Source organism: Diplotaxodon limnothrissa, linkage group LG18, assembly GCF_057381915.1.
Source record: "Diplotaxodon limnothrissa isolate DT_005_m linkage group LG18, D_limnothrissa_male_GT1.1, whole genome shotgun sequence".
In the NCBI taxonomy this organism is placed as follows: domain Eukaryota; kingdom Metazoa; phylum Chordata; class Actinopteri; order Cichliformes; family Cichlidae; genus Diplotaxodon; species Diplotaxodon limnothrissa.
The window spans coordinates 33,209,860-33,233,249 of NC_140613.1; the positions used below are offsets into that span (position 1 = coordinate 33,209,860).

Genomic DNA, 23,390 nt, shown 5'->3' on the forward strand with positions numbered 1-23,390 from the left:
AAGAAAAATAAAAAAAAATACTTGAAACAAGTAAAAACAAACCCCACCCACCCCCTCCCCCAACAACATAGTTTAGAATCAAATACAACACCGAAAAGTGTATAACTAATTAATTCATGCAAATAAATATTAACCATACACATTTTCTATCAAACGCCATGACCTTTGAATTCAGGTATAAAACGTTTTCTCTCAGAAGCTGATTTCAGTGCCGAAACATATTTTTGAAAATGTGACCCAGACTAGTGAGAACCACCGGGATCAAAGTTAAAGCTCAGTTTTACACAAACAAGAAAAAAGGACCTTGAATTGTAAGGTGACCTACCAGTTAAATGAGAAAAATCTAGTAACTAGCTAGCTACTTTGTTATTATAAACTACATTAAACCAGTTGTATGAAAATGATATTCAGACAGGGGTTTTCTTAACATTGTAGACTGCACCGCTGGAGACACGAGCTTAGAGCCTATAGTACAAATCACTACAACAACAGTACTTTGTTTACATAATACTGTGTTTCTGTACACCTTTGTACCTTTGATCATATATAAATCATCATTCACGCATGCAAAAAAGAAGAAGAAAAACAAATAATTAAAAATATCTGAAAAGTTAATTGCTCTTTGGGGTCCCCAAGTGGCGAAAGGGTCCCTAAGCATTCGCCCGACAGTCTACCAATAGCGGTCTATCGCAAGATGAAGTATGTGGTACAACCGGTCTGTGCGTTTGTCGGGCTGTCAGGCTGCAGTGAAGTTATGACAGTGAAACCGAGTGTTTAAAAAAACAAAGCTTTTTGATTTGATTTTATTAAAATAATTTCATTGTTGTCCGAACATAACATTGACACATGTCTGCACTTTCACGAGCTGGAGATAGAGACCTTTTTGCCGAGGTCTTTATCTCGTCAGACCGCACTCCTCACAGACAGAGACGACCATGAAAATGGCAAATCTGCTGATGCAACACATATAATACGGAGGGTGGAATCATAAACGAAGCTAACCACTTAAGCTGGAACACCGGCCACTTCTCAGTCAGTATGTTTATATTGTACCTCTGCCTGTAAAAGCGCTCAGACGCAGTCGCGTCAACATCTTACGTCATCGAGGTCATGTGACCATGCTTCCATTACGACGTTTGGGGGTTTATTTAGCTAACGGCTCAGCCTGCATTGGCTAATATTGTAGACAGCCATTCCAAAAACAAACCAAAGCCAAGCCCCACGTTTTTGTGTCGATTAGCTGACTGACGTTTTTCAACCGAACTCGTGCAACGTCGCTTCCAGGGGAAAAGCTAGTTAGCACTGTTACCTTCTCGGTAATAGGGGTTACTTAACGTTAGCTAGCTAACTAAATTAACAACAACAGGGAATGGGTTGTCTGTTGCAAGTTGCTTTCACCATATCTGTTATTTTGACTAATCTCATGCCGTAGATGCAGCGTGTTTCCTCAAGCTTGAGTCGTCCTCCATTCCCCACAGTCGCGAGAATTACAAATACAGAAGAGCACATAAACTGGCCAACGCTCTATTTAGAACATTAAGTATGACTGAGTCCAGCGGAATGATTGAAGTCACAGTGAAGACTCTGGACTCACAGAGCAGGATTTACAAAGTCAGAGGCGAGGTAATAGTCTCTGTTTAAAATGCTGATCTAGTTAGACATCCTCACCCTTACTGGTAACTGATTGGTGGGTGCTTATATCTTGTGTGTTTGTATTTTCTCCAGTTGACAGTGAAGCAGTTCAAGGAGCACATAGCGTCCTCGGTGGAGATCCCGGTTGACAAGCAGAGACTTATCTACCAGGGCAGAGTGCTACAGGATGACAGAACGCTGACTGAATACAGTGAGCAAATGACACCATGTGACCTGTGTATCCAAACATGCACAGTTAGGATGATCTTTGAACACGTGTCTGATTATGGCGTTATTTTTGTGCCATTATTCTGAGCGCACAATGCAAGTACAAGTGTTGCATTTTGAGCGAACAAAATTCACTGCTGCTTGCAAGAAATGTATTTCAGTGTTTGATATGATCCATATACACACACAATAACAGCCCCTCTCACTCAGTTTTTGCATTTGCTCAAGCACTCAATCTAAAAGTAAATCCTTATTTAAATTTTTTGGCTACTGTTGTCTGATTTGTGTGGGTTTTTGTTTGTTTGTTTGTTTGTTTTTCCCCCACTCATACACTTATTATCTTTTTCAACAAAAATTGCCAAACAGTAACCCATAAATATTTTGGAGCATCTAATGATGTCCATCGCTTTGTTTTCCTTTAGATGTAGATGGTAAGGTCATCCATCTGGTGGAGCGTGCCCCGCCTCAGGCCACTGTATTGTCCTTTGGGGGTGCAGGTGTTTCTACTGATGGGGCAGAGGGTGGAAGCAGTAGCAGCAGCCATGCCTCCTCCCAGGGTGCCCCACATGACCGCAATGGCAACAGCTATGTGATGCTGGGGAGCTTCAACCTACCTGTCAACATGATGGACTCACAGCAGATACAGGTGGGGTCAAGGCCTGCGTGCAGACAAAGAACCCTGTTCATTTTCTTCTGAGGGGAACGGTAAAGGCTTACTTACACTCTTGTGGTAAATATGTGTAGACCCTACCAAGGTGCTGTTGCCAGTATTCGTGCTTGTGCATGGTGCATTATGTGTTAAATACTTTAATACGTGTACTATTGTGTACAGTTACATTTCTAAAGAAATACACTTCAGATTACGACACAGGTTACATTGCAGGGTTTCAGAGGGATTTGCGGTTATGATGTACCTACGGCCTAAATTTAACAAAAATCCATGTAAGGAGCTTTTTGTGGTTTTTTGTTTTGTTTTGCAGATGTCAGTTCAGCAGATGCTGACTGGAGATGGTGAAGCCAGGGTCAGCACTGGTTCGGGGGTAAAGTGTCATTATTCACCAATCATTTCTTTATTCTTTTTTTTGGAAACCCCTTCTACCTCACTCGTCCTGTAAATCTAATATATGTTTGTGCATCTTTAGAGCAATGGCTCAATGGATGTGCAAATCAACTTGGACCGGTCAGTTGAGAGTGAACCCAGGGTGAGGCTGCAGCTCGCTGAGAACCTGCTTAGAGACGCTCACTCTCTAATCCACAGTTTGGAGGTACAGTACATGGACTGTTTTCATATGTACTGTGGGTTTTTATTTGCACTCTCACAGTATTTCTTAGTGTCATAAATTAGTTTTGGTACTGTTCTGTCCCTTTGTTTTTTATGAATAGATTTTTGCCACAACAGCTCTCAGCATACTTTGGGTGATGCAAACAGGAAGTATACTGTAACACTGTTATCAGAGGAGTCAGAGAATCAATTGTGTGTTATGGCTTCTGTTTAGAGTTCTTTTTTTATTTCTAGTCTGAAAATGGATAATATAATACAAAAATGAGGAAGGAAAAACTTTTCAGTACTAAAGTAATCATAGGTCTTACCAAGCATGTTAGTAAGCACCTATTACTTACTGATTTAAGGATTGCAGCCATCACTATCTTGCTGGTATGAAACCAGACCTGATGACTGAACACTGTATTTGACCTCTGACAAATCATTAGCCAATAAGCAACCCATTTACCGTAAATGTCGGGCTATAAGCCGCTACTTTTTGCACAAGCTTTGAACCCTGCGGCTTTTAGTCAGGTGCGGCTTTTCTATGGATTGTCCGTGATTTTTGTCATATCGTAAGAGGATTTGTTTTGTGTGTTCCGCTGTTGTACGGCACTACGTTGCCTGGCGGAAGGATCGGGGTTCAAGAGTGGTATGTTAGTCACATGTCCGTCCGCCAGGCAACGTAGTGCCGTACGAAGTAGCGCGAAAAACAAACTTCAAAGTAGCGGTACGCGTTCAGCGGGAGTCGTGGATGATGAGCGGTGATAAACTTGCAAGTTATGCCCAAAAAGCAAGTTATGCCCAACTCCACCGGTGGATTCTGACAGCGTGGAAAAGTGTGAAAACATCTACGATCACCAACGGATTTTGAAGGGCTGGACTGCTGCATGATGGAGAGGACACCGCCACGGCCCTTCTGAGGGTGTTCGACTCTGACAACGAGGATTTCTTTGGTTTTGAAAGTGACAACGAAGGAGAGAAGAAGAGTGGATGACGAAGCCATCATGAGCCTGTTTGTATCTGACATTGGAGAAGAGGACTTTGGTGGTTTTAGTGCGTAGGAAGAAGAGAAAGATGGTGGTGAATGACTGACTTTTCTTCTTGTTAAAGCTGTGTCACTGCACCTGAGCCTAAAAGGTAGGCCGAATCTATTGTTCTGGTGTGCTGTAGGTTACTGTTATGTACTACATGTGCAAATATGTACCCATAACTTGTTTTTCAAAATATTAATAAAAGTGATGTCTCCAAACAGCCATCTCTTTCCTGACAATTCCCTTTGTGCATATTCTCTTACATATGATAAGTCAACATTGAAACACCTGCGGCTTTTGGTCAGGTGCGGCTAATGTATGTACAAAACAGGATTTTCCCCTGATTTTAGCTTGTGCGGCTAATATTCAGGTGCGCTTTGTAGTCCGGGAAATACGGTAAGTTCTTTTCTGAATCGAATATAAACTGAGAGTAACAAAATTAACTTTAAGTTTAATTCTGTCTGTCCTGAAGCTAGTGACTGAGATATGAAGTCATCATTAATGTGTTTACTGAGGTGACAAAACAAGGGAGCCAGTGTTTTGTTCCTATGCACTCATATACAACTGGAAGTCTTTTTGCAGACAAGTTGGACCCTGCTGGCCATTGAATAGAATGCAGGTTTAAGTCCCTTCATTGGCTTCACTCTTCAGAACATGTTTCAAAACCTGTCGACCTGTAAACTGAGAGATGAGGCAACTGTGTCTGTAAACGAGATTAAACAAAGAATAAACTTAATGAAATTCAGTGGGCAGATTGTATATGGACAAAAGAAAGCTGACAAAATATGGCATTGACTTGGCCGTACTCTCCAAGGATTCTTTTGAATCAAAAATACTACAACTTCTCTCTTCAGCGACAGTACTATAGTAATAGCCCAGGTTCAGTACCAGGATGTGCGTGCAGTCACTTTTCACTAACTTGTTCTGTTGAGTAGACAATATGCAAATTTAGATGCTGAAAGTTTTCGTAGGATTGCCTGAATACATCTTTAAACAAAAAACTACTGAAATGCTTGTGGGAACAGTGACATGTTTTGTGTTGTAGGGAGTGCCCAGTGCCAGCAGCGCCCATTCAGAAGCAGGGATGCTTCCGTCTTCTTTGTCCCCAACACCATTGTCCTCATCTATAAGAAGGCCTGAAGCGCCACAAGTAGTGCTTACCAGCTCACCCCCAGCAGCATCAGCTTCAACCCAAACTGAGAGACCAGCTATCACTGGGCCCAAGTGAGTCAAAATGAATAACTGGTATCTGATCATACGGTTTATACAGTTTGCTGTGTCATGTGCTAAACAGTTTCTAGCTACTGCTGCTACTTGTAACTTCCTAGACAGATTGAGTACTCCAGTGTTTTCTCACAGAATCGTTCATCCTCTGTGATCACTACTATAAGGACTTTATCACAGCCATACAACAGTCTCAAATTAGCAACTAGTTACCTGGCTCTCCACAGGCATCATCATCAGCTGAGTAGGCGCATAAGTCAGTACGTGAGCACATCTCTAAAAGGCATTAGAAGGGCTAAAGCACCAGCTGCTCATTGATACGCCAGACATAAATATTCTTCATTGAGAACTCAGTGGGCAGGACCTCAACGCTGGAGGTCAACTCCAAGGCAGTCATTCAAGCCACCGTCAATCCTGAATATACCAAGTAGTGACATAAAATTATCGTATTTTCCGCACTATAAGGCACACTAAAAATCCTTTAATCTTCTCAAAAATCGACAGTGGCTGTGGTTACTGACCTCTAACTGAGTTTATGTGGTACACAGCGCTCAAAAATCTGTCAAAAAATGTTTTAGTACGACTTTGGTGAGCTACGAAGCCGCACCGCTCGATGGATTGTTGGAGCTTTACGGCTGTCGTAGTCAGGAGCGTCGCGGAGTAATCTGGGTCCTAAACTCAAACGAACACTGCAGCATCACTGAGAGTTAAAAACGGTCTAAATTCTTTCATCTTTAATAAAATGATCAGCGTTGCTGCTTTACCAGGTGTAACTATGATGTTTAACATCCAGGCATCCATGAAAACAGAATTTATTAGATTTAACAGAGTTAGAAGTTAGCAGGAAGTTAGCTCGCTAGTTTCGCTAGTTACCTAAGCATGATATAGCATGTTTGACTGAGAGATTTCTGAGAAAATTCAAACGTACAGCTCTGCTATCACTTCCAACATAAATGAAGACAGGAAACTAAACAGCAGTGACGTTTGTAGGGTTACTGAAGTTGGGCTAGCTGGTATATAATGATGTGCTACGTGATCGCTAGCGACACAGCAATGTTAGCATAACATAAACAGTGAAGCTGGAGGACGAACACTAACACTTTTCCACTTATAAAAGTTAACGTGAGCGTTCCTGATGGTTAGAGACAAATGCAATTGCATGGCAGGGTGCTGTAAACGGACCAAACTTCAGTCAGGAGAACAACTGAGGTTAGTCATTAATATACTGTAACAACATACATAGAGCATCTACGAGAGAATTCAACATTAATGAATCGATGGTACGGAAGTGGAGGAAGGAAGAAGAATGAGTTGAGTAAAGTTTGACTTATCTGACTGTTTTGTTTCGCCTTATAATCCGGTGCGCCTTAGTGCAGACTCTCAAAGATCATCATGTTATATATCATTTTGTATGTCCTAGCTTCTTTATGCTGTGCAAATGTTGTTTTTCCCCCAAATCACTTTCTAAAAACACAACAGATTTCAATGGATCCAAACTGACCTATAACACATGTCAAAAATGCCAGTGTTTATTGTAGTGCTGACTCTTCTTTCCCATTGTTTGTCCTCAGCCACCCTAGTCCCGCTGAGTTTGTGGAGGTTCTCTCTGAGGTCAGGAGGGTGGAGGAGCGATTACGTCCCTTCATAGAGAGAACCCACTCAATCCTCGGAGCTGCCACCTCAGCAGACTACAACAACAATGTAAGATGAACAAGTAGTGGCCATAGCAAAATATTCACTCTAGTGTACTTAGGAAGAATACATCTCAAAACTTTGTGACAGGAGCTCTTGCTAAGAAATGCACTGATGGAAGTGACTTCAATAAGGGAAACCAAGAGTTTCTCTGCAGATAAGTAGATACTGTCATGTCAGTGCTTTTTAGTTTAAGCATTAATCATAATTTTATAACTCTTTTCACAGACCCGGGAAAGAGAGGAAGATCAGCGCATTCTTAACCTGGTTGGAGATGCTCTTCGTCTCTTAGGGATCACACTGGTTGTCCTTGGTGACCTACGCTGTAACCTGGGAACCTCTCCTCCACGTCACCTGTATGCGGTTGGCCCCTTGGCTCACTACAACCACCCAGTTCTGCTTCAGGCTAGTCTGCCAGTAGGTTCACACCACACTGATATTTTGGCTACTGTGAAGTGTTAGGATATAGTGTAATAACCGTAACTTTACAAGTGGAACAATTATAACATGCAAGCAATGGATAGTGTTTGAATTGTACCGAGTATAATATCTTTATCTGCCATTGTAAAGGTGTACAGTGGAATTAGATTTTCAGTAGGTGCATACAATTAAGGCACATTTAATTTAATTTAATTGATTAGGATTGAAAAGGGACCATGTACAATATAAGCATTTTATAAGAGTTTGCTTAGAGCTAATTTGCATATGCAGTCCCTCGGCAGCTTAAAAAGCAAAACGTTACAGCAGTTAAACGAAGAAACCAAAATAAAATGTGTAACATAGTCTCAGGCACATTCACCCCACATCCCTGCATACACAAGAAAAAGCAGGCATTAATGTTTAAAGGTCTATTATTTTTAGTTCTTTAAAGACCTTTACAAAATTATATACAAATATTATTATGGCAGTTTCATTGTAAGTATAAATATCAACCAATCCAGAAAAAACACAAAAGTTATATATTAAGATCATGGAGTGCCTGTCCAGTCTCCAGACCTCCGTCCTATAGAAATATAAACAATTTAGAGAGCTCCTGTATAGATGAGTGGGCTAAAACCCCTCCTGAGATTTGTGCAATCCTGGTGAGCAACTACAAGAAATGTATGTGTATATATATTATTATATAATAATATCCAGAACTTTAGAATGAGGGTTACTGTCACCATGCACTGTCTGATTTTTGAGGTTGAGTTCTTATATAAAGTGTAGAAACAGTGAAATAGTGTCCTTAAAAAATAGATTTTAAGTAACGTCTACGTGTTAATACTAGGGACTCCTTTTTAAACCTAAAGGGTAGACATAATATTTGGACATGATATAATGAAAGTGTTACATTATTTTTCAGGATAATATGAGGGAGGTGCAACTTTGCTTATATTTCCTTAGTGTCAGCGCTGTGTTATCTGGTACCTCTCAGTGGTTGGTTTCATTACTCATAAAAAATTACCTATTACTTGCACAGCACAGGAAGCAACAAAATCATTGATTGATTAGTAACTTTAATGCATTAGATTATTGCAATGTAAACTAATAGTGTGCAGATTTGCGCGATTAAGCAGTGTTTGGACCTGAAAATGCAAATGTCAACATTTGTTTACGAAGGAGAAGGAATATATCAGAGGGCCTCAGGCAGTGTCACTTGTAAATTCTTACCCTACCTTTGTCACAGACCATGAAATAAATTTTCCCTCCAGATGCATTTAGGGACAACAGTAACCATGACGTCTAATGGTAGACAAGCAACTGATGGACAGCAACAAACCTTTCAGGGCACTGACCAATCAGATCAGCAGGCTACAGGCCAGACTCTGCCTCTTCAGGCAAATGGGACCAATCGAGGAGGACCTAGGGTGATCCGGATCACACATCAGACGATGGAGCCTGTAGTCATGATGCAGATGAACATTGATGGTACGTGTGCTCCAGTTCCTTCATAGAACTGACTGTACACATGAAGTTCTGCGACTCGTCTGATGCCAGTATTTTATACACGACACTGCTCTAAAACAGAGGTTGAACTCTTTCTGTGGTTGTTTACTGTATTCATTTGTTTATTTGGATAAATAGGTCTTATCTAATTAAATCAAACAATTACAGTAATCTGCAAACGTTATTTTCAGATGGGTCACAATTTTATTATTGTGGATCATTTAGAAATCTGTCATGTCTCACTACAGGGTTGATCTATTGATCTTCTAATGGCTGCTTTCATTAGCTGAAATGAGTGTGTGCACATTACATTTGAAACAGCTACTGCGTACTCTGTGGTTATTTTTGATGAGTGTATCAGTTCCCCTGCTGTGAAGCTGAAAGAGTTGTGATGTTGTTGAATAGGTGAATCGGCTGCAGGGTCTCAGATACCAGGACAACCAAATGCCGCAGCTTCTCAACAACCTGGTGAGTGAAACATCAACAATTATTTTCTTGGCAAATGAATGTTGATTTCATTGAGTGAGTTGTTGCTTAAACAGTGCAGTATAGATTAGAGATGGACCGATCCGATATTACGTATCGGTATCGCTCCGATACTGACCTAAATGACTGGATCAGATATCGGAGAGAAATAAAAAAATTTAATCCGATCCATTAAATATCAAAACAGCACCTCACAAAACTTGCGACATGGCGTAACTCGGCTCATAACCGTAGCACGTCGGAGCAGTGTGCATCACGTCATAGAGCGGCTGTGGCGTGCGAGACCTGTTGGCGGTCTGGTTGAGTATTTGGAGCCTCGCTACCAAACCGGCATTTCATCTCCGACAAAGTTATCCAAGAGAGAAGTAAAGCAAGTGTGTCAGTTCATCTCTGAATGTTTGTGAAGCATTCCTGCGTTAAGCTTAACAACCATATATGGAGCGACTGCCTCTTCTCGCTCCCTCCCTCTCTTGCTGCTACTTCAATCGTGAAACTGATCAATGATCAGCTGATCGGCTTTTCTGTCGCGAGTCTCTCTTGTTTGTTTTTGGCCCACTTCGCGCCAGAAAGATGAAACCAGCTGCTGAACAACAGCAGCTGGTTTAAGCTTAAACTGTCGTTAGAATGTATTTAATATTTCTTTCTACTCCAGGATCTTTTTCTACGCAGCTGACGGCTGGTAACTGTGCAGGGGCGCATCTAGCAAAGTTTAGCCAGGGGGGCCGATAGGGCATGAACAGTGAAAAGGGGGCACAAAGACACACTTTTCTTTCTTATTCTCAGTTAAAATGTCGAGCTTTTAATAAATAATTATCTGACTCTTACACCCAAAGTTTTAATATGATGTAAAATGTATAGAAGTCCATTACTGTATATAGTAACTGTTAAGTCTAATATACCCTAGTAAGCTATAGTACTTCTTCCATCTGTGCAGTCTGCAATTCTGTTGAAGAAAGATGTTGAATCTATTTAATATTTCTTGAAAAATAATTTATTTCTGTGCATTTTTTTTCACACTGCATCAAATTAAAGTTGATTATGTCGATTAAGCATCATGAGGTGGAGCGTGAGGGGTGGTTCCCTATTTTTTTTTTTTTTTTTTGCTGGGAGTTTTAGAGCCCTATTAGTTAGGTTGCTTACTCTTTAAAATACCAGAATAAGGAGGATGGAGCAGGTTTAAGTTTGATCAGTTTCGCTGAACTATGAAATATTTTGGGTGCAGTGTATGTTTTGCATACAGGTATAACAGAATAGCTTTAGTGGGGGGTTTTTTGTAACTTGAGTATGAACTTATACAAAAAGCAGCAAGATATTAAAAAACACTTTTATTGATTAAAACACACACTATATCGGATTCATATCGGTATCGGCAGATATCCAAATTTATGATATCGGTATCGGACATAAAAAAGTGGTATCGTGCCATCTCTAGTATAGATGCCCCCCCCCCCCCTTTTAACAACTTGGGCCATGTGGACTTCAAGTGCACTCACTCAATTAAGTTTAGTCCTCTCCCTGTTCTCAGGCACAACACCTGCCCACTTCACAGAATTACCTCCTGAGTTCATGCAGGCAATTGTGCACCAGTTTTCTCACCAACCCACTGCCATGGCTGCTGCACCCTCAGCAGCCCACCCAGTGCACATGATTTCTGGCTCTGACTCAACACCCAGTGCACAGACAGCTGCTTCACCGCTGCTCCCCAACACCCCTGTACAGGGTAGGGTAGTCATCACCAGGCCATCCTTGTCCACCCACATCACCCAGCCTGTGGGAAATACCATCAACCTGAGGGCTACAGGTGGCCAGCAGCCAGGACAGGTAACCCACCACAGAGTGTGAGGAGATACAGGTTGAACATCACAAACATAATCTACTTAAAAAGTGACACACAAATGATTTGATTATCGACTGTCAGCTAATTTTACAACCTTCCGATACATCTTACAACGCACTGAATTATGTAGAATAACTGTTGTGCAGTAAACGTATATTCACTGGTATGGCTCTGCACACTTCGCCTTTTTGTAAACAGGGCACGGCACTGGGTCCCTCCTCTCTCACCCAGATGATCAGTGGTCTGGTTGGACAGCTTCTGATGCTGGAGCAGCCAGGTCAGTGTCATTATGTCACTTCCTGTTCCTGTTACAATGCAGAGTGGTGTTTTTGTGTAGCTCATCTGTGTAGCCAGTTAAATTAAAAGCTTATGGATAATGTCTTATATTAAAAGTGTAATCATCACATGCTTTATCCAAAGCACACTCTTACTCAATTCACCTGCTAGTTATTTCCACAGTATTCATTCACTGTGACTTTAGAGATTCACTAGGTTACCTTAGCGTATAGCTGACTGACTAGCAGCATGGCGTCTTCAGCTGTCCTTCCTGCACTTTGTCAGATGGTTTATTAATCCTGAGCATCCTTTATTAAAAACAATACTTGTAATAAATGTAGCCTGTTTACACCTCTGGAGGCCAGGATAACTGAATCGGAGACCTGGCTTCACACCCTTGGAAAAACCAGTAAAAAAAAAAGTAGGAGGACATATAAAGGGCATATAAACGGTGTCTCTACAACAAATGGTATGAAGACTAGTTAGGAGAGCAATAAACATAATATTAATATTGACTTTTATCAGTATTGGCCTCAAAAATGTAATATTCTTTTTTCATGTTTTTTTAACTCTCTAGGTGATCCTTCAGCGAACTCTCAGTCCTCCCTGTCTGCCTCTTCCATGTTTGTTTCCAGCACTGCTTCTCCCCCCTTTCCCTCAGCTAATACATCTGGACAGACATCCACCCGCACCACAAGTACTACCTCAGTCGGTCAGCCAGCAGAGACCAGCCCAGAGGGAAACATGGCTCAGCTCTTGGGATCTCTACTGGGAGCAGCAGGGTTGGGTGGTCCTGCCTCTGGATTGGCTCCATCCATCACTGTGACATTACCAGGGGTTCCTGGCTTCTTCCAGAGCATGTCAGACTTGGCACCAGTGAGTTCAGATAAAATGACAGAAAACCTGAATTAAACATTTCTGAACCTTAATATAAAGACTGTTTGTACCAGTCAATGAGCAACAGGTGTTGTTTCCGCACAGCCACCTGCCCCTGGCCCCAGGGCCTCACTTCTTCATCAGTCCATTGGTCCTGCTCCCTCTCAGACCGGCAGCAGCCCAGCCGGAGACTCTCTGAGCCCAGATTTATTCTCTGGCATTATGCAGGGAGTGCTGTCCACCATGATGAGCTCTTTTGGGGCACAGCAGGGCAATGGAGAAAGCATTGCCCAGTTCATCCAGAGGCTGTCCCAGACCAATAACCTGTTTGCTCCTGGCTCTGGGGATGCCGTGGGTGAGTCCTTGAATGAAGATATTGTGCCTAACAAGTTCTTGCAGTTCACACTAATCACCATGGTTGTTATCTCATGGTAGGGTTCTTTGGGGACCTGCTCTCCCTGGTGTGTCAGAGTTTCTCTATGGTGGATATGGTGCTGTTGCTTCATGGGAACGCCCAGCCTCTGAGACGCATCCGGCCTCAGCTCACAGACTTCTTCACTGAACACTATCTCCAGGAGCAAGAACCCACTGATGCCAACATAGCTGTGAGTACTATGTAGAGTTAATGTAATGGCATCAGTGCCGTCCTTATTGGGACAGTGCTGCTGTTCCTCTCCTATACAGGGAAAACTTAAATCATGATCTCATGTGCATTTCACACAGCTTGTATTTTAATCAGTGTAACTGAAAGAATCTTTAGTTGCAACCCTAATTATCACTCATGAAAGATCCACTGTGCTCAATCTATGTAAAATATATTATAAAAAATAGCAGTGGCTAGTAATAAGCAAGAAAGTAGTTTTCAAAATGTTTTAATACAAATTCCACATTAACAAAGGTAATACCATAAAATTAAAATCGAATGGAAAAATGTAACATTATTCTCCCTCCAGGCAGCAGCTGAGGACCTCATCAATGGACTTGAGGATTACATAGCTGAGAGCTTTGTAAGGACAATGTCTTTCACACACAAACATAGTAACATGGACTCTTAATTTCCTGTGACATGTGCACATAAGTGAGCGCTGTGTATTGCATCTAGGCCACAGTGACAGTGCGCGAGGGAGTGGACATAATTCAGACCAACCTGTCTTTCTTCAGACAGCAGTTCACGCAAATGGCCACACATATCCTTCGCTGCCACGGTAAGTTCACTTTGATTGCAAGAAGGAAACGGTTGGGAAAAGAGGGCATTAAGAACTGCTTACATGGAACATGGAAGGTTTGAGCTAAAACCCTTTTCAGGCATGCTATATGTGGCATTGAGTGTGTTAATGGCTTAAAGCTGGGGGTCAATTTGTTGTGGATTATGGAATAACTTCAGTTTTATTTCAACCTTTGATGTTTGATCTAGTTGCTCAAATATATCACCTCCAAAGAGGGGCATCGGTTCACGACAGTACTTTCTTATCTTAGTATTTTGTGTAGCCAGAATCCTGCACTGATGGTTTTATATTTGGGTTTTTTGTTTTTTTCACATCGCAGATCACATGTTTGGCCCCCGCCTGCTGTTGCTGTGTACTCACAGCCTGTTTGAGTGTCTGGCTCTAAACCTGTATTGCCTGGGAGGAGAACACAGATCTCTGACTGCTGTTATCAACCAACACATTGTTTGTATACATCTTCAGTAACGCATCATCATGTGCTTTGCTGATGGCACAGATTGGCAGCTGCCTATTACTGTGTATTTCTGTGTTTGTGCAGAGGAGGATGTCTGCAGACGTCAATCCCAGTCTGGTCAACTGGCTGACCAACATGATGTCTATGAGGCTGCACATCATTCTGGAGCATAACCCAGTTACCGAGGACCAAATCCAACACTACGTTATCCATTTACAGGTAATTAACAGAAACAGTGTAGAACAGATTTTTTGTCCCTAATCAGGCTGCTACTAAAACCACATTATCTATGTAGATATGTTTTGCCAACGCAAGTAATACAGACACAGTCAGGTCCCAACATAGCTGAAAAAGTAAGGGTCATGATCAAACATAAATTTGAATGTATTCCAATTTGACTGTGTCTACAATACGACCCTGTTCCAACAGCAGACTTAACTACGTTCAAATCTGTCATTTGAGTCATTAGAGTCAGATTTAGTTACATTTCCTGAAATGTTATTTCAGGAGGAGTTGAACCAGAGGACGGAGACTGAGGTGGAGCAGCCATCAGAGCGTGCAAGTGTGGAGGTGAGTTTTTACTTATTTTTGTTCTTTTCTAACTTCAGCGAGTCTGACTGCTTCTTAGTGGATCCGTTTGATGTATCTTGCTCTTTCAGCACGTTCTGACTTCAGTCAGTATGTACCCATCAGCCTGTAAGCCCATCTCTTTCTCCTGAGGATGTAGGTCTCTAAGATAACCGTATGGTTATTGATTTGCATTCTAAAGATGGTGTAACTGTAACAGCAGCAACTAATGACAGTAGAAAGAAAAAATCAGGCTCTGATACACAAACTGGTCATTAGTTTTAGGCTTGGTTTGACTTTGCACATGACAAGAATAGAAATGTAGAATATCACCCTATTTATAATTTTAGATGTTTTTTTCTGTAATAAAAATTACAGAAAATGAAAGGGTTCCCATTACTGTCAAATTGCCATTACTTCCACTACACCAAGATGGGCACACTTCTTTTTATTTCAGTTAGCTGGACATTATATGAGTTCAGTCATAAAATATAACAAAGATTCAGGTGGAGTACGTGACATTTTGTACTTGTGAAACTGTCAAAAGTAGAGTCTGTATAAGTAACTGAAAAATGATCTTGTATTTTAATCTGAATTAGTATAATATTTTTTATTAGTGTTTAAATCAGCCGTTATGCTTTCTCTCTGTTGGGGCTAGGCACTCTAGCCATATGCAGTGCAGTTTGTATCTTACAAATGTACTTCAGTCCAATGGAATGACATGAAAGGCTCATGTGCTCACTACGGCTGCAACTACAGATTATGTTGGTGGTCGACTAATCTGCCAATTTTTATTCGATTAGCCAATTAGTCAGCATTTAACTCAGTAACTCTTATTGCTGCTTCCTGTGGGCAAACCTCCTATTCTAGGCTTCAATACCTCACCTGCTCAAGTCTGCTCACCTGTGAATATCACCCTGTTGTCTCGTCACGCAACAAATTATAATAATGACCCTGGAAACATGTGAATGTGAAAATAATCAAATGTATTTTTAACATTACTCAGCAGGACCATCAGAATAAAAACCAAATTAAAAAATATAAAAAAAAATAAATGAATTAAATATAAGTGATACAAAATAAAGGGAGAGTAGTATGTAAACAAAAACATGATGTGCAAACGAAACTAAAATGGCTTCTGTCCACAAGTTCAAATAAAGCTTCAAATGAAGTCAAAAATATTCCTTTTTTTTCAGTCCAGAATAACAAGTTTCCAACATTTACAGATGATTGCAGTGGGACGTGCTCTGGAGTGAGCCTTGCGCTCATCTTTGAGATGATGTTCCCAGCTGCTGGTAACCTCGCTAAAGATGCTCTCTGTCTGTCTTCAGCCATTCAGAGGTGCATGAGCCTCTTAACAGGACAAACTCATCCATACACCTGAGTTTTCATGGGCAAAGACTGTTACTAATCATAATCAAAAAACAGGAGACCGTGTAGCTACTCCTTTTTGATTGGCATTTTCACTCATTAGCTAACAAAACTGAAATGGTGTTTGCCTAGCAAGCGTCATCCTAAGAAGTTTCCCACAGGTAAGCTCACAGAAACAGTGCAAACATGAACTTAAACACGGTGTCAGCGCGATGCACTAACTGAACTTTCTAAACAGAGTCGACGTCACAGCTCCAGGGTGCCGCGTTTTCAATGCTCATGCGCTGCAGTAGTGCTGTCGTGGATGGAAGCTGTCCACAGTCTGCACTTAACTTTGTTTGTTTTCTCGTTAATGCTTTCAAATCTCAGTTTCCATGTTGCCGTTCGCGCTGAGTTCTTCTTCGTTAGTATTGAGCACAGTCTTGGCAGACGATATAGGCGATACTGCCCCATAGCTTCCTGGAGTGTATTGCAGTTACCAAATCACATTTACGAGGTATCAGTATATGACGCGTCGAAAATAAAATTCCGCGTTCACACATTTTTGTAGTTGACGTCATCGATTATGTCGACGAATCGTTGCAGTCCTAGTGCTCACTTCACCTCTCGGTCAGATGGAGGACAGTTCGTCTCCAGCTGCAGCCACTACAGCAGAGGAGGCCATGGTTTCCACTGGAGAGGGAGAAGCACCTGCACCTGGTTTATCTGTGGATGGTTCATCTCAGTGCTCCTCTGGGCCCCGAGCAGGACACGACGAAGTGGCTCCTGAAATGGAGCCATGGGCAGCAGCTGTTCCACCTGTAAGGATGAGGTTTTGTTCTGTTTTTGTTTTTTTACAGTTTATGCTTATGCTATTCCTGCACAGGTCATTAACAAACCTCAGAAATGGGACCACAGTCTTATCTAATAAGACTTATAAGACTTATCTTTGTCCTTAATGGGCAGGATTAACTCTGTAAAGATGATGCTATTCCAAAATTTCTATATGTATTTCAATGCCTTCCCATCATGATTCCCAAATCCTTTTTTAAATCTCTGGATTCCTTAATCACTTCATTCATTTTGAATGGTAAACATTCAGAATTGAGGAAAGCTCTTCTTCAAAGACGCAGGCTGGTGGGAGGCTTAGCACTTCCTGATTTCCAATACTACTATTGGGCTGCAAATATCAGGTGTATGCTGTCTTGGCGACACTACCATCTTGGCAAATAACACCAGGATCCTTTTCTATGTAGCTGACAGCTGGTAACAGTGCAGGGGCGGGTCTAGCAAAGTGTTGCCAGGGGGCAGGTAGGGCATTAACAGGGAGAGGGGGCACAAAGACGTACTTTCTTATTCTCATTTAAAATTTCTAGTTTTTAAAATAAATAATTATCTGAATCTTACAACCAGTTTTTTTCTGATGTAAAATGTATAGAAATCATAAATATACCAACAAGTTTTTTAAATGTATTTATTTACCGAATTTCCCGGAGGAACCCACCCGAGGGATTAATAAAATTTCATTTAATCCAATCTAATCTAAGACAGTGTACATCACCTTGACACCTCTGTGTTTGTTTTCATTCAAAGGCTTTATGGCTTTAATACCTGGGGGGCCGGTCTCTAGTCAAAATGCCTGGGCTGTTTTTTTTGTCCCAGTCCAGCCCTGGGCACGACACACAGTGAATTAATTTGAGAAGGTGCATAAAAAAATAAATGGCCGGGCCAGCGGTGCACATCGCAGATCAGCTCACATAGACACATTAGTTGTGCCTCTTCTTAATGACGGTATCTTAGCTAACAACCCCAACTACCAGATTCAACTTGCAATTTGCTAAAAATCACTTTACCTCCCGGTCAGAGGGACGCTGCTAGCTGGCGTTTTTTTTTCCAAGCAATGTTGAAATTTTCACATTCCGACACTTCAAAAGCTTCAGGATCCGTCCGCTCAGCGCAGCATCAGCACCGCGGAAATACTCGGATACATCCGTAGACTCAAGACACAGTGCGTTCTCGGGACTTTCAGGTGTTTGGACCAATGTTTTCTTTTCTGATCAAACCAGAAGCTTTAATGAGCAGCTGGATTTGTCTCACATTAAATGGCTGAGTTAATGCCAGTTAATGCAACATCGAAATGCAGCTGATTGAAATGAAAAGCTCGAGTCTGTGGGGGTCAAAGTTTGCAGAACTACGAACGCAGCTGGAATCCACAGCTGTGCGTGTTCATGGAGCTGCATTTTCACCTGCTGGACGTCACTACCTGACAAGGTTAACTGTCTTCAGAACATTGCAGAGGCCTTATTGACAGTATTTGGCTCTACATATCTGTGTGAGCAGATTTTCTCTCAGGTAGCCTCTGAATGCTGGACACTGGGAGACCTGTGTCTCTGAGTGGGAGACCAGAGATCATATTAACATGTGTAGCCCTGTATTAACAAACATGCCATATTGGCCCAGTTTATTTTTCTTATCATTGTTGTGAGGAGACCATAAATAGCATTTGTATTTTCTGTTGTTCAGTTCATTTGCTGTTCTGGATAAAAAGTCTTTTTTTGTTTCAAAATAGCTGAAAACTATTCACTGACAGCTGCCAACATCTGCGAACAAATATAATCCTATAAAGTGGCTCTATATAGTGTGTAACTGTTCATATAGAGCGTTATTCAATTTATTGCTAATATGGCACACTGACCTCTGAGGAAATTTTAGATGGCACTCGTCATCAGAAAGGTTGCCGACCCCTGGTCTAAACTCTTTTGCAAACTTATATGTAAATGGACAATTTGCTTGTCATTTGCTTTGGCATTGCCACTGCTCAGTTTTTACAGGTCTGACACTATGACAGCACAATTCTCCCAAAACCTCCAGACAGTCCTGTAGACAATTCTTTAATGGTCAAACCAGCCTCTAGGAGCGCAATATCAGTTCTGTAAAATTGAATTTCAAATGTTCAATGTTCTTCAGTAGCTGCTATCCAATCTAAATGGAACAAATCTTAACTTTCATATCACACATAAACTGTGGGATTCTGTCCTTGGCCAAGTGCACAATAAGCACACACTGGTCCAGGGCTAAGTTGGTATATTGACCTGTAGAAGGTGTAGGGGTGCTCCTGGTGCATTACTTCATGTGTACTGGTCCTGTCCTTCACTGGAACTCTGTTTTCCAAACTATGTGTGAAGTCCTGCGGCATCAAATTAAACTAGATCCGCTCTGTGCTGTTTTTGGTGCGGCCCAGAACAAATAGAAAGAATCTTCTCCCCCCTCGCGCGGCAGTTGGTAAAAGATATAATGTCCTGTATGGATTTAGAAAAAAGTAGACAGTTTGTGGATAAAAAAAAAGAAATTTTATAAATTGTGGTCCCCTTCTCTGGACTTCTTTGAAAGGCTCATGGCTATTGTCTCTGAGTAGCCCACAGATTAACACCCCCCCCCCCAAAAACCTTATTTTCTGGGTATCTTGTGTAGTTGGGCAGCTGCCAGTAATGCCAGTGCTGTTTAATGTTTAATATCCTGAACTATTCTCTATTGTACGTTGCACTGATGCTTTGTCTAATAGTAAGAATCAGAGCAGGAAAAAGCGATCCATTCTCAGTCCCCTGAAGTTTAAACATGGATGGTAAGCTAATTTATTTTAATGAAACCACACTGTTTAAAAAATGAGTGACAGTCACCATAGTTACAGAATTTATTTGCCTTAGCATTTGTTTTCTCCAGCATGGTCTTCATGAAGGCATCTGTGGCAGCTTGTTATTGTTAGGAAATGTAGATAAGCAGTTGTGTGTATTCTGACATCCAGGGAAACGTTGTTGGAGGGCAAAGCCCTCTACAAATCTGTGATTTTCTTTTACACAGATTTTTAGCTACATACATGAGCAAAGTGACCATCACTTACAGTTGTGCAATAATACATTGGTCAGGAATGGGTTCCTATCATCAGACGTGACATGCTGTCCCAGAGGAAGATCAAAGCCCAGCCCCCGCTGTCTGATGCGTACCTGCATGGGATGCCTGCTAAGAGAAGGAAGGTGAGAACTGCTGTTCCAAACTCACTGAACAGAAAAGTCTGATTGTGTCACAGATCCCTTCCTCACTGTTGTCAGCCTTAGCTCTAACAAAAAGACTGCATTCTCTCACCTGCATATGAAGGTAGAACTGCAGGTTTTTTGATAATGAAAAAGGCTGTTGGGCAGAGAAGGATGACGTTAGTGTTTCTACCCTTAGACGAGCCAGTGTGAAGGACCGCACCTGTCCCTGTCGGACGCAGTTAGTCGAGCTGCTCGTGCTGTGGGAGTCCTGCCTGTCTCTTCCCCAAACAGCCTGCAGGTAGAGCTGGAGAGCCCAGAGATACAGGACGCTTACGCCAAACAGGTAATCAGCTGCTGCAAATGATGTAGTATGATGTGAGATCCCTTGATTACTTAATTACTCCTGTTTATTGTTATTCATCCAAAATTGAGTATTGATTGTTGACATATCCTGTTTTGCAGTGTATCATACACTACACTAAAGTAAGCCCTGTACAAACAAGCAAATATTAAACAAAGGTTAAATATTAAACAAAGGTTAAGGTCCCATCCAGCAATTCAAGAAAGGTTTCCAAGCCTCTTGAAAGGTGGGGACATCTCCCTTTACTACACCAAAATCCATTCAAGTTTAGCAGCATCTCACTAAGCCACCTTTTAAAACAGGGAGGTGATGCCGATTTCCATTCTGTCAGAGCTGGTCTTCCATGGGACAGGAGTGATCCGGTTTCATCAACGCCAAATAACAGTGCAGATGAATGGCTGTACTATACTGTTTGGAAATGAATAGGGTAAATGGCCAGGCCCTCCTCCCAAAGCTCATCTCAGTTCATTGGACTGGCTTTACTAAGATAATTTGCTGTAACTAGTGTAGTGAAAACTTGGATACTAAATGTTTAGAAGTTTGTTGCGCCAATAAGAGATCATACAAAGTTTGACTTTTCAAGGACATTCCCATACAAAATGATCTTGGCTTGAAAAGATGGTAGGTTGTTATTGTGAAGTGAACAGAAATGTTTCTCAGAGAGTATTTTGCATTTAATTTAGGGTCTTCAGAGAGTTTCTAAAAATGAAGTTGTCACCGGCAGATGTATGAGGAAACAACGTCATCATCAGGATGTATTAGCTTTAGCTTTATTAACAGCCAAATAAAAAACATCAAAATAAAAAACAGAAAACCCAGGCTCCCACTTTTAGTGGTTTTCTGTAAATGACCTTCAGAAGAGTGAGGAGGTCCATTACCCCATTCAAAGGAAAGAGTGAGAGAACCCAACTTTATCTACCAGTATTGTTTTTTATAAATGGGTAAGTTCCAAAAGAGATACGAACTCCGTGGCAGTACCAGCAGCCCTGGAATACAGATCTTGTACTTCACTGTTCTGAGTTAGGTTTGTGTGCGAGCTGCTGTTTCTGTCTGTATCCTCCTGCCAGGTAAAGTGTGACATCACACAACGAGTGAGAGACGATCCAGACTTTACCGGCCAGAGATTCCCCAACACACATCGAGCTTTCTCTGTAGAAGACTCCTAGTGCCAGTCAAACAGCTTGTGCCACAGAGGAGCAGGATGGGGCGATGAAACCTACCCTGCAGCGTGAGACCCTGATACATGTAATGTGGCATAAGCAAGGAAGACAGCTGCTGACTTCACTTCCTCCTCTCTTCTGTGTCATGGAGACGCACGCCGCTGTAGTTTGGTTAGAATGGGAAAGTCTGCAGACTCTTGCTAAAACACCCCACCTCCAACACCTCTGAGAAGGACCTGACAGAAGGACCTGACATCAGTGCAGAAGCAAACAGATCTACAGGATCTACTTAATGTCAGGATATGGTATGCAGTTTCTAATCAGTGGGCAGTCATACCAAAGTTTGAGATATTATTAGTATATTACTGTATATTAGTTAGTGGTGGTGTCACTGCTAGGAAAGAACAGAGTCAGAATGTTCAGAGAATAAAGTTTCATTAATCTGTGACACAGATGCACAATGAGAGTGAACGTGTAATCTGACAGTGTAAAAAAATGTCCGAATTATAAGCCAGCGTGCTTAATATTAGGAGGAAAAGTGTTCTAGTGTTGTTAAGGACAAAAATATTTTATGAGATAAAGTGTATTTATTGTTATAGTAAACAGTGATGGTGAAAAAAACATAGGTGAGCACTAATCTATGCTAAAAAATGATCTTCTTAAACTACTCTGCTGTCAAACAGCAGCGGTCCTGATACACTGTAATACTGAGCAGTACTGTGTTATAAATACATAGTAGCATAGAGCTTTGTCAGTTGCACTTTACCATATAAAGTCGTGATTGTCGTTAGTGTTTCCATGATATCCGCTTTATATTATTTTCACATCTTATTGCTTTCAGTGAATCACAGACTTGCACATTTTAAATTTTGGGGTATTTTAGAGCATTACGTGTAATTGACTCTTGTTGAGTAATACAGGATACAGCCCCATCGGTGATATTTGTCAGCTTTGTCAAACTGTGAACTGTTACTACCTGCTTGATAACATCATGATCATAAATCCACTTTTAAATCAGTGTTTGTCAATTTTTAGTATTTATCCATCTGGATGATTGGCTTCAAATGTCTTTCTGCTTGTGGTCTCTGACAGTGGACCCATCTGTGTTTGTCCTGCTAGACCAGAGTGTCGTGTTCGATGCTGTTGACCATAATATTTCATCACAGCGATTAGAGCATGCTGTAGAGGCACTGTGCTGCAGTGGTTTGAATCATATCTATCTAATAGACTCAATGTGTTCATGGAAATGGGAGGTCCTCTTCACACAGAGGTTAATTGTTCCAGACTGCCCCCAGGCAGTATCATTAGAGGACGTAGCATCCATCTATGCACCCAGCTTTGTCTATCAATGAAGTAACACACACCAACTAGTTAAAATTGTAGGAATGTTTTAAAGACATAAAAGGGGTCATCTGATCGTTTAGTTTTCTCTGTATTGTAGGATTTTAATTTGTAAAATTACTTTACTGTTGTTGTGATTTGAAGCTGTGAAAAATACAACTGAATTGGACTTAGTATGGCACTCACAGCACAATCCAGATGGCAAACAATAATAGAAATTGTGTTAAATTTAGAATCAGACATTGATTCTTGATCATTTTTCCACCCTCTGTTAATATTATCATTCATCCAGAGTGCTGACTAGGTGCATGGTCACCAAAGGAGGTGGTGTAGCTAATCTGAGCTCCACCAGTAACAGCATCTCTAGTTCCTTTTTGCAATTTTTTAATTCACCATTAATTGAGTTGTAACATCCTGTTTAACAG

At 41.3% G+C, this 23,390-nt stretch overlaps 1 protein-coding gene across 1 annotated transcript; it reads left to right on the forward strand.

The window, feature by feature from the left end:
- The first annotated feature begins 1,118 nt into the window (after positions 1-1,118).
- Positions 1,119-22,623, forward strand: bag6l (BCL2 associated athanogene 6, like). Its single transcript, XM_085377889.1, has 24 exons — positions 1,119-1,623; positions 1,726-1,843; positions 2,283-2,506; positions 2,841-2,900; positions 3,003-3,125; positions 5,201-5,379; positions 6,951-7,080; positions 7,300-7,488; positions 8,766-8,982; positions 9,406-9,468; positions 11,012-11,307; positions 11,522-11,600; positions 12,177-12,475; positions 12,581-12,830; positions 12,911-13,080; positions 13,429-13,482; positions 13,578-13,680; positions 14,021-14,145; positions 14,240-14,374; positions 14,663-14,725; positions 16,708-16,893; positions 19,996-20,103; positions 20,300-20,446; positions 21,532-22,623. The coding sequence occupies exons 1-24, from the start codon at positions 1,543-1,545 to the stop codon at positions 21,628-21,630; spliced, it is 3,498 nt and encodes a 1,165-aa protein (XP_085234015.1). The 5' UTR covers positions 1,119-1,542; the 3' UTR covers positions 21,631-22,623.
- Positions 22,624-23,390: the final 767 nt, after the last annotated feature.

Bases quoted from the DNA above. Each gene is read 5' to 3' on its own strand.
- bag6l (XM_085377889.1), top strand. From the start codon at position 1,543: ATGACTGAGTCCAGCGGAATGATTGAAGTCACAGTGAAGACTCTGGAC. The intron at 7,489-8,765 runs GTAGGTTCACAC...TTTTCCCTCCAG, and splicing joins TGCTTCAGGCTAGTCTGCCA to ATGCATTTAGGGACAACAGT. The intron at 14,375-14,662 runs GTAATTAACAGA...ATGTTATTTCAG, and splicing joins ACTACGTTATCCATTTACAG to GAGGAGTTGAACCAGAGGAC.